The 14,615-nt window shown below is 38.6% G+C and overlaps 1 protein-coding gene across 1 annotated transcript in view; it reads right to left on the reverse strand.

Moving 5' to 3' along the window:
- The window catches only part of kif5ab (kinesin family member 5A, b), a 50,386-nt gene that overhangs the window by 18,387 nt on the left and 17,384 nt on the right, over nucleotides 1-14,615 (reverse strand). Inside the window, exons 4-14 of the mRNA XM_026347093.1 lie at nucleotides 14,244-14,348; nucleotides 13,773-13,821; nucleotides 12,122-12,177; nucleotides 11,386-11,473; nucleotides 11,002-11,126; nucleotides 9,533-9,637; nucleotides 8,512-8,660; nucleotides 7,020-7,168; nucleotides 3,857-4,077; nucleotides 3,628-3,696; nucleotides 2,321-2,527 (exon numbers count right to left, since the gene is read on the reverse strand). Coding sequence (XP_026202878.1) covers nucleotides 2,321-2,527; nucleotides 3,628-3,696; nucleotides 3,857-4,077; nucleotides 7,020-7,168; nucleotides 8,512-8,660; nucleotides 9,533-9,637; nucleotides 11,002-11,126; nucleotides 11,386-11,473; nucleotides 12,122-12,177; nucleotides 13,773-13,821; nucleotides 14,244-14,348 — 1,323 coding nt within the window. The remainder of the gene's footprint in view (nucleotides 1-2,320; nucleotides 2,528-3,627; nucleotides 3,697-3,856; nucleotides 4,078-7,019; nucleotides 7,169-8,511; nucleotides 8,661-9,532; nucleotides 9,638-11,001; nucleotides 11,127-11,385; nucleotides 11,474-12,121; nucleotides 12,178-13,772; nucleotides 13,822-14,243; nucleotides 14,349-14,615) is intronic.

The raw sequence follows: 14,615 nt of genomic DNA on the forward strand, positions 1-14,615 counted from the left end.
TGGATCATCTATTATCACAGATGAAATGTACTTGAGCACTCATTTTAATGACACATTTTAGATTATTGCCCCCATGGATCATCAGTCAGACAGCACCATTAACTACCTTTTTAAGTACAGTAACAGCCACTGCTTTTGTCAACCTCTCCATCTTCCTCCCCTTCATTAACTTCGAGACCTGTGATCATTTTTCAGGTCACCTTCCATGTCAAAACATTAACTTAGCATTAATACCAGTAAATAATTAATTGATATGGACTTGTTTTTGAATAATTAAAAGAACAGCAGAGGAAAAGGTTAATGAAAAATATTCAGTTTAGTTGAAGAAAGATTTATGAAGAGGAATTGCAGTAAAGATGTGGTTGATTGAATAATGAATTAATGTAATCACGATGATTGAAGGAGGCTTAAGTGGACAGATGGATGAAAGAAGGTGCTTAAGGGAGCAGATGAATGGCAGTGACAGTGAGCAATGTCATGGACTCCTGCAGAAGAAGAGAGGGGTTTCCACTGCAAGCAGAGATGAACACAGTGAGGTGAAGACAGTGATGAATGTACTCCTTTGCACTATTTTTCTAGGTCAATGCTGCCCCATTTCTACAGCAGATATGGAAAAAATTTTAAAATCTGCAACACCGCATGTTAGCATTACAGCTGGCATTTAGAAAGTGGAGAATGAGTCTTAATGAGTCAAGGGAGGATGAAAGTGGGAAAACGCCCTGAGAGGCTGGGACTCTTCTGGATCTCTACATGGTTTCTTGTATTCTGTTAAACGTCCTGTCAACCTGCCAGGTGCCATCTGTAAGAAGGAGCTGAGTCAGGTGAGAGGTCAGGTGAGAACAGACTGCAAAAATGCTAGAGCGGGGACGTGTTAGGATGGCTGAGGAGAAAATCTGGTTTCAGCTGTGTTTAGCCAACTAAATTGTGGACTGAGTAGTTACATTGTCAGCTCCTTTCATCAATTTCTGAACCAGTTTCTGAGAAAGACAGAGAGGCAGGGGAGGACACCCTGGCACATTGTAAAACGGTGCATGAAATATTGAAGAGGTTTAAGTAGGTGAATAATGGTCCTCTCGGTCCACTGAGCCAGACACAATAACTTTATAAAAGACTGACCAGCCTTGCCAATGGTTTGCATTTTCTTTTTCAAAAGCATTTCCCCATTAATTAAAATGCTATTTTCAAAACTTTACCTCACTGATGAATTCATTCCTCATCTTTTGCTCCTTGAAAATCCTAAAATCTTGATTATTAACAGCAACTATGACGAATCAGTATGATATGAATCCCCTCATAGAAATGGCACATAAACAAAAAGTAGTAACCAAAAGAATAACTTACTCACTCCATACCATACAAGTCTCAGCCTCAATATGTGCTGTATATACCAACCACTTTGCCTCAGCCACTTCTCAGTCTCATTGTCTACTATACTTCCTGGCCATAATGTTCCAGCTAATTCCTAGTCCTATATGTTGCTTTGTCTGCCCCTGTCCAGACCATCACTAATTGAAAATGGCTTCAAACTATTTAAAGAACAGACAAATGTATTTGACTTTAAACAAGGCTGTAAACAGCTGAAAGGCTTTTCTTCATAAAACCTGAATAACTTTACAGCCCATTTCCCAGGCTTTGTAGTTAACCTGTGCCAAATCTCATTTAGTGCGGTTTAATCTTTGTCAGAACCGACTGCTTCTCTCAAGCTAAAAAGTAAAGTCACAGCGTGAAATAGTCAGTTTACTTTGAATTTTGACCCTAATCAAGACAAGTTTGATGTGTGTCCTCTGTGGCTAATTCTGCAGTATCTGCTAAAAATGAGCTTGCAGTCATAGTGAAAAACAGCCAGTAACAGATCAGCTGAATCAGATAATTAGTTAGCTTGCCTTTGGTGCCACTGATATTTAATTCTCACTCAAGTAAAATAAACATTAGGGACGGCTGTATAATAAATAACTTATGACTTCATGACAAGTTGCTCATTACTCTATAGTCCTTTCTCATTTGTCCCACCCAATTCTGACTTTTTACTAATATTTTTTACAGCACTATGTACTAGAAAATTCTCTTATCTGTCCATCCATGCAGCTGTCTATTTTTACTCATTATCTCTCCAAGTGCATTTTGAACCAAACGTTCAACATATTCTTGAAAGACAGGAGCTTAATGTTCTTTTTCTCCCTTTTCATTTCAGAGTGTGCTTTCACACAACACATTTATAGCCTAGAACAGTCACTGCTTGTCTTCTTTTTCCTCCATTTTAGCCCTAATATATATTCACACATCAAATGTTTACAACAAGCCTCCTGAAACACTGACCCACCATTTTCTTTGAAAGCTCTTCAGCCAGGAGCTTGTTCTGCATGCTCTTCTCCTCAACCTCCAGGCTCTTTTGGTCATAGTTGATTGCCAGCTCCTCCAGGGCCTGAAGGACTTCCTTCACCTCCGCCTTAGCAGATTCATTCTCTGTCTGCAGCCTGCCAAGCTCTGACTGCACCTTCTCACTGTCACCTCTTGATGATGCTAAAAGCTGGGGGAGCACAGGAAATTCAACAGCTAAATATAAACTATAAATAAAGAAAGATCTGGTTAAAAATGCAGAAAGAAAGTCAAATTTGTAGGATTGCTGTGTACAAAAGCAGCTGCTTCATTATTCACAATACAGAGCTTCTGAGTTTTAATAAAACATAATGGCGAGGCGTGTGTTGTTCTCTTGGCAGTAAGAGATAAGCATGTTTACAAGTCATGTTACAATAAAGGTGTCATTTAACAGGAGACATTTTAAATATTCATCTTAACATACCATTTACACTAATAGCTGGCATTATTTAGACGCGGTATTTGCTTGCATCTGCACTGCTGCAGCCCAATGTGGGTCATTCCACTAAATGCGTGTCATTAAATGTAGATGTTGCTCTAGCCGGGGTGCCAGCATGTTCGCCCTGTAGCATTCCGCTTCTGTTTGGCCAAATGGATGCAAATTCATGTTACTGCACACAAACCGAGGTCGGGTAGTTACCATCATGTCAGTTCAACCCGCAGCAGGACCATTTTGTGATATGAATGAACAGATTTTGCAAATGTGGAGTCTTGTACTTGGCCGTGTGCTGCACACTGAAGCCTGTTTCAGGTAGTTTGGCCGTCTGCTACGAATACATTCTGTAAATGCGGGACTTAATTACTTATTTTTTAAACAAGTCTTTTAATTGCTGCTCTTTCAAAAGGAAGGAATAAATGGAAAGAAATGGTAGAAGTATTATATGTGAGATCATTAGAGATACTATACTGTATGCTTGTTTAGCTTTTAGTCCAAGCCATGCCAACTAAAGCAACATGGGCCTATCTCTTCTCATACATGAAGACAAAATGTGTCAGAATGAACAGCAATTGCACATCACACCTACATATATCAATATTAAAACTAATAAAATGACACTCTATGCTCTCTGAGTGCCTTCTGATACCTAAAAAGAGTTTTTTTTTTCCTCTTATTCATCTCAAGGGCAGGATAACAAAAATCTCATAGGGCTGACTTCTATTCAGACTCTGATTGGCACATGTGCACACTGCAGCTCACTGTGGGCCATTTAACCAAATTCATGAAAGGATGTGAAACTAAAAGTCTTTTACCTCCTCCTGGTCGAGCATCTGCTCCTTCAGCTTCTCCACCATCTGGCTCTGGTGGTTGATCTCGTCATCCTTTAAAGACACACATGGAATATATACCAGTATTACAGTACAGTGTTTGCCCATGATCAGCTTTTTGTATTCATGTATAAACACTCCCATCACTGTGTGTAATCTGTCCTGAATTCATACGTGTACCGTAAACGGCCTTCTTGCAGCATCTTAACGTCACCTTATCATCCAGTTGTTTGTAAAGTTTGCGAATCTCCTCCTCGTACTTCTGCCGCTCCTCCTCTGAGATGTGAACCACGATAGAGGAGAAGGTAGAGCAGGGGCTGCAGGGGCTACAGGGGCTACAGATGTCAAGAACTGCCTCCTCAGATTCTGGAGGCACCAGGGGGGCATCTTCTGATTCTTGACTCTTGAGCTTCTCCAGCACAACAACATTCTCACCTAATGATGTGAAGCAAAATGTTTGATTTTGAGATAAGAGCATATGTGTTGCTTTTATCTTTGGCAAATCGTCCCCTACGGATTATCTTATGAAACAGGATTAGTGGGTCAATCTTCAGCATATGTCCATTTGTTATTCCAAAATGCATTTAAATATCACGTTTGAGAAGTTTCAGTGCCTTTAATGAGAACTGCTTTCTATGTAGTCAGAACTAAAAACTCTGCAAATTACACCTGTTCATCAATGACAGTTGTGTTGTTTCTGGCTTTGGCTAAAGCACCAGTATTTCAGAGAGAGGAAAAGAAGGCAAGCTTTTGAATGCAGTTGGACTGTTAGTCAATATGCTAATTGGGCAGCAGAGCAGCATTAATGGCATAAAAAAAGTACAGAAAAGAAAAAGCTTGGAAAGACAACTTGAGTTGGATGCTTTTACCCAGGCAGCATTAAAAGGCTTAAGCTGACCTGTATCTAGAAACAGGGAATGGCAGGAAGTGATTTGGAAAAAAATGTCATAGGAGAAAAAAAACATGTAAATACAACCTAAGAGCGGGAGTTTTGCATCACATAACTTACAGTGGCAAGAAACAAATATAATGTGCCTAAATTCACATACCTTTTCCACTGCCACTATAAGGTTTTTATGGTTGTTCTCAAAAAAGACATGAAAGATCAGAATTAGTTTTTTGGTGTTATTATTTTAGGCACCTTATATTTGTTAATACTCTCGACTTAGATGAAGATTAGATCACATTTTATGAAAAATTCATGCAGAAAACCACAAAATGATCATGACCTTTCCTTTTTTCTTTGTGAATTATATTGGGAGATTATATATTTTGTTGTGCAAAGTGGTGCATTTAAAGTGTTATACAAACAAGTTTCAACTTCATTAATTGCCTATATATTTTTTCCATATTAAAATTTGATCACATTTCTGCATCTGATTTTCTGCTATGTGATTACACATAGACATTTTGAAAGCGTCTGCTTCACTATATGTGTGCCTCCAGAGTTTAACTGCACTGATTTGACTGATATAATGTACTGTAGATGGAAAGAAGATCAATTTGGTAACTGAGTGCTTTGCCCCTGTCAGACAAGGTCAAAGTAATCTATACTTAAAACATTACACCTAGCTCATGACTTTCACAGATTAGGTCCTTCCGTCTAGTTGAACATGTGCTAATCAATAAAAGCAGATGCACATCTCTGAGTTATGAGACATATTTTGTCTAGACACATGAGGAAGGATTTGACATAATTTACTGTAAGAGAAAGATTATAGGAGATTGTCCTGTCTTTGCACCATCCTCAAATAAAGACCTGACTAATTTGGCACAAAATGGAGGTCAACAGCATCCGTCTCAGAGAGTGCCTGGCCTAAGGTGAGCAACAAAATAACGGAACAGTGAGAGGCAAAAGGGGGCAACAGTGTTGTCAAAATGATCCATTAGGAAATTAAAAGTAGTAAATTGTGTGTGAGAGAGAGACAGAGAGACAGAGAGACAGAGAGACAGAGGGAGGAGGGAGAGATCGTGAGTATGTGTGTGTGAAGGAGAATGAGAATGGTAACTGAGAGGGATGAAGCAATAAAAGGAATAATTTCAGTGATGGGTGTTCAATGAAGATGTGTTACAGCATTTTTAAAATTCAGGTTAAGCACTGAGAGAATGCTCTTCAAGAAAAACAAAGCATTGAATTTATTACATGACTTCAATGTCAACCAATCACTTCTACTGAAAGCGCTGACATTTAAATTGACCTGAAGTCCAACAGAAAAGGACAGAGGTGTGTACTTGTATGTGTGTACAATTTCTGTGTGCTTGTGTTTTTGATGACATGAGGGAGGACCAGTATAAGTTATGACTTTTGTGTAAATGTGATTAACCCTTGTCACTGCAAGGACTACTAATGTAAAAGGATTCATAAAAAATAAAGCCACAGAATGCTTTCCCTGCAGCATAATGTGAGAGGAATCCAATTATACAAAGTGTAAAAGTCTGAACGACATGAAATAGAAATAGCCAGAAGGGGATTTTTAAGTGCTTTAGGCACAAATCCAGAAAGTCTGTTTGGTGTCTTTCTTCCTACATATCCACTGGCACGTATTCAGATGAAATCAACCAGGGTTAAGTGTGCACTTACCTCCACTGAAAAGTAATGTCTGCAAGTTATCAGGCAAATTTTTCAATCCTGTTATTGAGTTTTCTTCCATGCACAAAAGGACTTGTGCACTAGTGTGTTTTCCTATAGGGGACTGTATTGAAGTGGTGCTTTTAGGAATTGACCATCTGTACTTACAAGTCTATTACTGCAAATATCACACTTTGTTACAGTATAATATAATATGCATCTGATCTTCCCCATCAACTATAAAAAGTAGGGTCAGAAGTTCATTGACAAAAGGTATGGTCAGCATGCTAACAGGCTCCTAAAACAAAAGTACGTGCAAATGTTTTGCAGGTATAATGTGCAAAATGGTGAACATCTAGCATTGCTAAATTATTTTGCTCAGGCTGATTGGAGTGCCCTTTGTTTGGTCCTCATCATGTGGAGAGGTTCTAAACCTCTCCACATGATGAGGTCTGTTTGAGCTTCAAACACTCTTTTCTAATATAATCAAGTAAAATATTTTTAAAGGAAACATTCCACTGTCTTTGAAAAACAGAAATTGTCAAAGTTTCGGACTATGCAAAGTAAGGACGTCATCCAAAACACAAGGATTTATCTACTGGGGTTCATAAATATCTGTTCTAAACCTAAAAGCAATTCATCCACTAGTTATTGAAATAATTTCAGTTATGACAACAAATATAAACTTATTTTTTTGGCATTAAATATAAAAAGTAAAGTCATCTAACATGGGCAACATATTTATTGTAGTGATATAGCTATTCTGTGGTTTTGTGAGCTGCCAGCGTGTTCTCAGTGTGAATATTACCATTCCTCCAGCAGTTGAGCTCAGCTTCGAGCTTCTGAAGCGTCTCCTTCATTGACCTGTTCTTCTCCTTTTCTTTTTCATACTTCTTCTTCCACTGCTCTGCTGTGAGCTCCAAGTTCACCGATACAGTATTTCTAATGGTCTTGGCACTAATTGGAGAGATGCAGTGATAAAGCCAGAGAGAGTAGGAGAGGGACAAGCAAGAAAACAGTGTTAGGGTAGGTGGACGAGAGGAAAAGACAGTATTTGAGAATGGCAGAGAAAAGAGGAACTGTCAAGGGTATTTCAACCCTGGCTGCTCAATAAAAATGGGCTTGCATCTCATTAATTGGTATGCAGATTGGGTTGCTGCCAACTGTGCCTTATGGTGCATGTAGAGAGGTGGAAGCAAACATTCGAAATGTAAAATTGCTTCAGACCTCTTAAAACAAATTCATATCTAAATGCACAGTGATAATCATGCATTTCATAAGAGGTTACAGTATACATGATAAATGATGGCCTAAATATGTGGCATTGCAGAATGAATGAATGAAAACATTCCTGATGCTACAGCTGTCCTACCAGCTCTGGCTGTGAATTTCCCATCGGTGGCTATCACTTAATTTCACACTCCAGTGAGAGAACACTGTTGTCCTTATTTATTCTCTGATATTGAGACAAACAGCTCCATCTAAAGTGGTCTCATCAGATCAGAATTTAGCTAACGCTTTCTTTTGATAGTGAAATAGTGATAAACATTAGGTGACAATAAGCTAATGTCAAACAAAGTGGTAATTGCTTGTTGATGTACTCCATCTATACACTGTGCACATGAATCCTGAGCAAAGATTTGCTTGTCGAACATTAACCAAGACTCATTAACACTGAACTAGCCACTAAATGTTCTGCTTCAAAAACTGTACAAGTGGCAAAAATGTCATCATGTCATAGCATTTGCATGTCATATTTATTTATACAACATATTATTTGTGGTGCTCAACGGCTACTGTAGCTGACAGAGGGAGATAAGAGACCAAATTTTCTGTTCAATAAAATTCAAATATCTGCTGTGGATTCTGTCACCCCCTTTGCTCAGTCATACATTATTTATTTCAACCAACACGCTCATGTCAGTCTCTATTCAAAGAATTCATTGGCAGAGGAAAAGATGCTGTATAAGGACGCCCTTTTCAGCATCCTTCTTTCCATCTGTGAGTTACTTTGAATTGACAGTGAGCAATGGCAGTGGAGAGGTGGCAAGCAAAGCAAATCTCTTAGATATGAAAAGATACTTTTTAAGCAACCCCAGCACAATCAAAAAACTAAATTGCAACACAGGCCCTGCTTTTAAAGGAGTGTGTGGGACCTAAAAAGCAAAGGTGGAGGCAGAAATATGTGAACAACATATCTGAGCTGAACACATTTGGGCAGAAAAACATCCTAACTGCTGCAGCTGGGGAAGAGAGGCGAGTGTGTGTTGTGCCCAACGAGAAGCAGAAAGCAAGGTTACCGTTGGCCAAACATTAAGGTGGATTTGGTCTCTACATCATTGTAGCTAGAGGGGGAGCAACATATGAACATTGTGGTGCGACAGTTCCCGCCAAGCGAGTCTTGTAGTATGCGAGTCATTTTACTGTCACGATATGGCACGTGGGATTTCTGCAAAGAGATAAAAAGGGAAAAGGGAAAAAAGGGAATCAAAAATGGTGAGAATGGCATAAAAAAGACAGAGCAGAGGATTAAAAAGCCTTGGACGACATTCTGAATGCTCCACTATGACATTCCTTTTAAAAACTAGACGTGTTGTGAGCATCGGCAGAGAACAAAGAAAGAAGAAGAAGTTTCATTCTGTGTGCTGCATCATTCACAGTATTGCCTTTTAAACCTTTTGGAGCCTACAATAAGACTGCGTCCTTGCTCACTAAATGAAAAAATGAACGGCGGCTGATTTATGAAACGTCCGTGAGCCTTTCCATTAGGTTTATGAGGAGTTCCCTAAGCTTTCATACAGTAGTTATTTAATAAGATGCAGTGATTTTTTTTTAAATTGCGATGACAGGACTTGGAAGGACTGTGGTGTGGGTGGAGTGGTGTGGCTTTGAGTTTGCTGGTTGAATTTGATGAAATAGAAAATAAGGTTACCAGCTGTAACAGCCCAGGGGATTGTGGCAGAGGCGACAGAAAACTGGTTAGAGTGTCACAGCGACATTTGTCCAACTGGATATGGAGTTTGTTACCTAAATCTTAAGAAATCCTAAAAGTGTATTTGTCTAAATGAGCTTCTTCTTCTTTTCTAGTGATTCTGAACTGATTCATTATAATATTAGCTTTAAACTATTTTCTGTGCCATTAGGAAATAAACAAATTCCCTCATTCATTATAATGTCATTGTTTTAGTCAATTCACTAGAGCTTGGATTACATTTTGGAAAATGTTTTACATTGATAACACTACTTTTCACACAAGACACCACTCTTCAGCACGCCGAGTTCTCACAGAAAACAAAGATTACAGTGATTTCTCCACTGTACCGTTCCCTCAGCCAGTGCTGAGATGACGTTCCCCAGGGCCGACAGAGACTTGTTGATGTTCTTGGCCTCATCCAGCACCGCTCCCTCTGCACCCGTCTTACTGACCTGACACAGATACACACACACACACACACATATAATGAATTAGTACATTTTCAGCATGAAAAGACTGAGAAAGTCGGCTTTGTTTTACAGCTCCTGTCATTTCTGATAATTACCTAGAAATTAACTACTTGTAATAGCAACTTTAAAACGAATGAGAATTTACTTTTGCAGTAATTTTAGGGACAAAGCAATATTCAGTTGGTACACATCCAGTTTATCAAACAGAACTAATTGCTAAAGAAGAGTGTCTTTTAATCAGTGTACACCAGGCCAGCTGAAAAGAAACTGATACAAAAATGTTAATGGACAATAAAGTTTATTTATTTTCCCAGTAAAAAGTCAAAAGTCATTTTAACATGTTAAAAAAACGTATAGAAAAAGTGAGTCAACCAGCTTTTAAAGTTTTTCCAAGACATTTAACTAATTGGAAAGACACACCAAATCATCATGGGATACAATTAGCAATCTTTCAAAGCTTCTCAAAGACTTGTGGATCATGCACCAGTTTCCTGTTCAACTAATAATATTTAGTATCAAGAGGTGGTGGGAGCAGAATAATTTCTTCCTTTGTCCCTCAGGGATCACCCAGACAGCCTAGAGGTGCAACATCAGCACTTATTAACTACAAACTGTGACCATCAGCATTTCTTATATACTACATGGCACCTACTATTTTAGCTCACACTATTCTATAGCATTTGCATCAATAATGTCGACACTGGAAGCCAAAGGCCACATTCATTTGTGGCTCTAATGTATTTTCTGTCTGCTTTCTATAGTATGAGCTATGTTCTAAATATATTTGTTTTATAAATAGTGTGATGAAGCTCACTCACTCAAATTTCTCCAAAAAGGCCTTGAAAAAGAGAAACTAATTGTTTGTGGCTCTCTTCAATGTGACCCTTGTCTTCGCTGAGATGCTTTTTAGAGCTTATCTGAATCAAGTAAAATAATTTCTCTCTTTATTATTTCTCTGAAAATGACTTTTTGTCTCTATCAGTGGAACCAATTGGATTCCTCAAAATGAGCAAACGTTAACTGTGATATTGCATCAGCAGCAGACTGAGCAAAGACAAACCCCTCAAAGTAAGACCCGCTTCCTAGTCTCTTGGACAAATCCTTTATAATGTAGAATTTGATAAAAGATTCTGTGCAGTGCCTTAAAGTGAGTGCATTAAAATGCTTTGAGGGTGAAGTTCAGAGCTTTTTATTTATCAGCATTTTTGGTGTTTGAAAAGACCCTTTCTGAGAAAGAAAACCCGTCTGGCCTGAGGGTTATAAAAACTCGCTGACAAAGAATGTTATGAGTTAATATCATGGCGAAGCCCTCGTTTTTAAGCGTTTAGACTAAAACTTTGTCGTACCTTCTCGCTACCAGCTAGGTCAACCAGGTATAGCTTCCCACTCAGCATCTGCTCGGTCTCCACATTTTCCTGTTTGATGTTTATCGAGAAGATGCTGTGACTGCGGGAACTGTGCTCGTTCATGTCTGAAGAAGAAAGTGATGAAATGATGCAAAGAGGACAGGAGTAGACAGGAGAGGAGGGTGTAATTCAGGCTGCTTATTTCAAATGTCATTCAATTCATTATTTTCCATGGACAGAGTAATGAGCAAGATCTTCACTTTACATCATCGTGCATTTCTCATCTGTGTTCCTTCTTTTTTTTTTTTTACTCTAAAAAGAATCTGACATGAAATGTTTGACAGCGAGTGTCAGCACATCAGGAAGATCAACAGTGTGACTCACTGGTGACAGCAACGTGACGATTGGCCTTCCCTTCATCTATCACATCCATCACTTCATCAGGACTTGTGACAAAGCGCTCAGTGCAGCCCTTAGTAAAGAAAAACACATGCACACATTCATTTGTGCACTGAAAATACCCAACGATCTATAAATGCATGCACAAGGACACATTTTATCTGAAAATTACTGCTCTGATGCGTACACATTTTTAATTTGCACACATAAAAGCATGCAATCTGCACAAATACAGAGAGAAAAATATGCACATGTAAGAAAAGATTGCTTTACTTCAGTACCTTGTTGTAGCTACCTCATAACTCAATTATATTGTGAGGATGTTATATTATAAGGCTTAACATGAAGTAGGGGAGAATAGCTACCCTGGCTCTGTCAAAAGGTAATAAAATTGGTCTGCCAGCACAGACTGTTTAAACAATAACAATATAATGTGTTAATATAATGTAGTTTTTATACTGTATACTGTTTTGTACTGTAAGTGCAGGTGCGTGCAAGGTTACCTTTTGACTAGCTGTCAGCTGTAACTTCACATTTACTGTTCAGTCATGAGTGTTATTTCAATCTTCCCTCACTTGCCACCATTAAAAAAATAAGTGTATTTCCCCAGATGTTAAACTATTCTTTCAATGTGCAAGAACAAGAACACCTTGCAACACAAAGGAGAGAAATTAGCTTTTTTATGCCAAGTTGAATCACATCAAACAGGTAGATGACTCACCTTCACATAAGGAACTCTGTTTTTATCTTCATGCACCGACAGGTTGGTTTTTGTCACTGGGGTGTGGGGAGATATAAAGAGAGAGGTCATTGTTTTACCCAAAGCATTATTGTGTATGTGTGTATGTACGTGTGTGTGTGTGTGTGTGTGTGTGTGTGTGTGTGTGTGTGTGTAAGTGAGCATCTGCATGTGAAAGTGTGTTTTTACTCTACTCCTCTAATCAGACCTGACTATGTTCCCGTCACAGTTGTGTGTCATATTGTGCTAATGCCTTGTGAAGAGGCTCCCGCTCTGAATGTTTTTAATGGTACGAGGGAACTATTTTTTCCAAAGTCACAAAGAGGTTAGGCATGTGCCTTCGCTAATGTCAGTGAACAAAATAGTAAATTTTGCCTAAGCCACTTACTGGCCCAAATTCTAGCATTACTCATTTCACATTTGGAAGTCCTATCTTGTCGATTATAATTAAATTTCAAAGGATTGTGATGCTGTGTTTTCTTGGCGGCTGCCTGTGTGCGTGTATGTGTGTGTTTGCATGTCTTCATCACCCTGCAGTCACTTTTCTCTTTGCAAATACCTCCATGGGGTGTTGTTCTCTGTGCTGCCTCAATTCATCTCGCTTGTTGTTGATTCTTTTTTGTTCATAGCTTAAATGTTCTTCAGCCGCTGAGGACTCTCCCGCATACAGATGGGAGCTTTCACCAGTGTCTCGGGCTCCATTAAAGATGTAATCACAGGGATGCTGTGATGCTCTCTGTCTATGCCTCTCCATCATTTTACACTGGTTGTATATCTTAGTGATAGGACTATAAGCTGTAGTGTTGTAGTGCTTCTTTGTGTATAATGCTATGGTATTAGGTATACAGGAAAGCATCTTGGCTGTTCAGTTTTTCTAGTTTTTTTTGTGTGTGTGTGAGGGGGGGGGTGGTATGTTTGTTTTTGATATTAGAACTGAGACACTAATAACTAATTATTAGTAATTAGTTTCATAGCAAAACATTTAAATTTTATGTAAACCTTCTGTGATCCTAATTAACTAACCCTACTTAAAATGAGACCTGATATTTTTTTGTTTCCTACAAAGAGCTCTGAGTTTGACTATTTGACTAATTATTGCTTATTTTTGCATGTAAATAAAAATATAGATGAATATATAGAAATATAGGTTGTTAGCCCTCATATCTGCAGTCTTCTTCTCAGCCTACAGCCCAAACATCCTCCATCCATAAAGCAGGTTAGACAGTATGTAGCTTCAGAGGCGAAACACAGGGCACAAACAACTTACTGTTGCACATTAAGCCCACTGCAGTGAGTGCAAGTTAATAACTGAAAGTATCTCAGATGATTATGTTTATATTTTATCTTAGCTGCTCTAATCTCTTGTTGGGATTTTAATATTAAGATGGTCAGAGGACAATGCTCACTAAGAACTTCATCGTTAAACTATAAACTTTAGGGGAAACAAAATCTGTATTATTATTATTATTATTTAAAAAGTGGAAATTGTGCTGTAAATAACTACACTACAGTTTATGCACCTGTAGGTGTAGCTATAGGGGCTGCATTGCCAACTCTGTACTGCAGCAAAGAAAACCGCATAACAATTCAGAAATGCGAGTTGTGTTTTCACATTTTCACTGCATAAACACACCATCCAGCAGGTCCCGGATTTTATCCATGTAGATCTCAAAGTAGGATACCTGCAGCAAAACAAAAAAACATAGACCAGCTGATCCTTCCAATAAAAGGGATGCACAGAAGGAGAAATTGATAGCCTGCGGATAAATGAAGGGAATGTGATGAATGCTGTACAAATCTGCCAAATGATGTTGCAGTAATCTGTTCCTATGGGCCTGGCGAGGAGTTATGCTCTATTATAAGACTGTGGTGTAAAAGGGAAAAAGCACAACAAATATTGTAGGATTATCATGGTTTATACATCATGATTTATTGATGCTCATCTGATTCCACTCAGCTCATCCATGTGAGGATTACACCACAGGCTCAAGCTGAATTTCTATATCATAGTGTCAAATTAAGCCTGTACAACCCTGTCTATGTGACAAATGTACAGTACACACTATGCGTGCATGAAAAGACACAAAATTAAATTCATATGTACCTTTATATGGAATTCTAGGTTCTCATCCATGGCAAATATGTGTTCAAAAATGTCCTCAGCTATCCGTGGTATGATTCCCATTCCCTGTGGATCATGAAGGTTCCCCTAGAACGGATAAAGAGGTGAGTTGAGAATATGTGAGTAAAAGGTAGCATACTGTAAATGCAGAACCTGGGACAAATTAAGTAGAAAGAAAGGTAAAAAAAAAGGAGAGCAAAGGGGCTTTTGACTTAAAAAGGAGCAGTACTGTCTCCCAGAGAGAGTTGTAAAGCAGGTTAGTTCCCACAGAAGCCTGGGAAAGAGAGATAGGAGGTGATGACATTGATAGTGGGAGATGTACTGCCAGGGAGAGGAGGAGAGGAGATACCCTAG

The sequence above is a fragment of the Anabas testudineus genome, chromosome 5 (assembly GCF_900324465.2).
Source record: "Anabas testudineus chromosome 5, fAnaTes1.2, whole genome shotgun sequence".
NCBI lineage: Eukaryota > Metazoa > Chordata > Actinopteri > Anabantiformes > Anabantidae > Anabas > Anabas testudineus.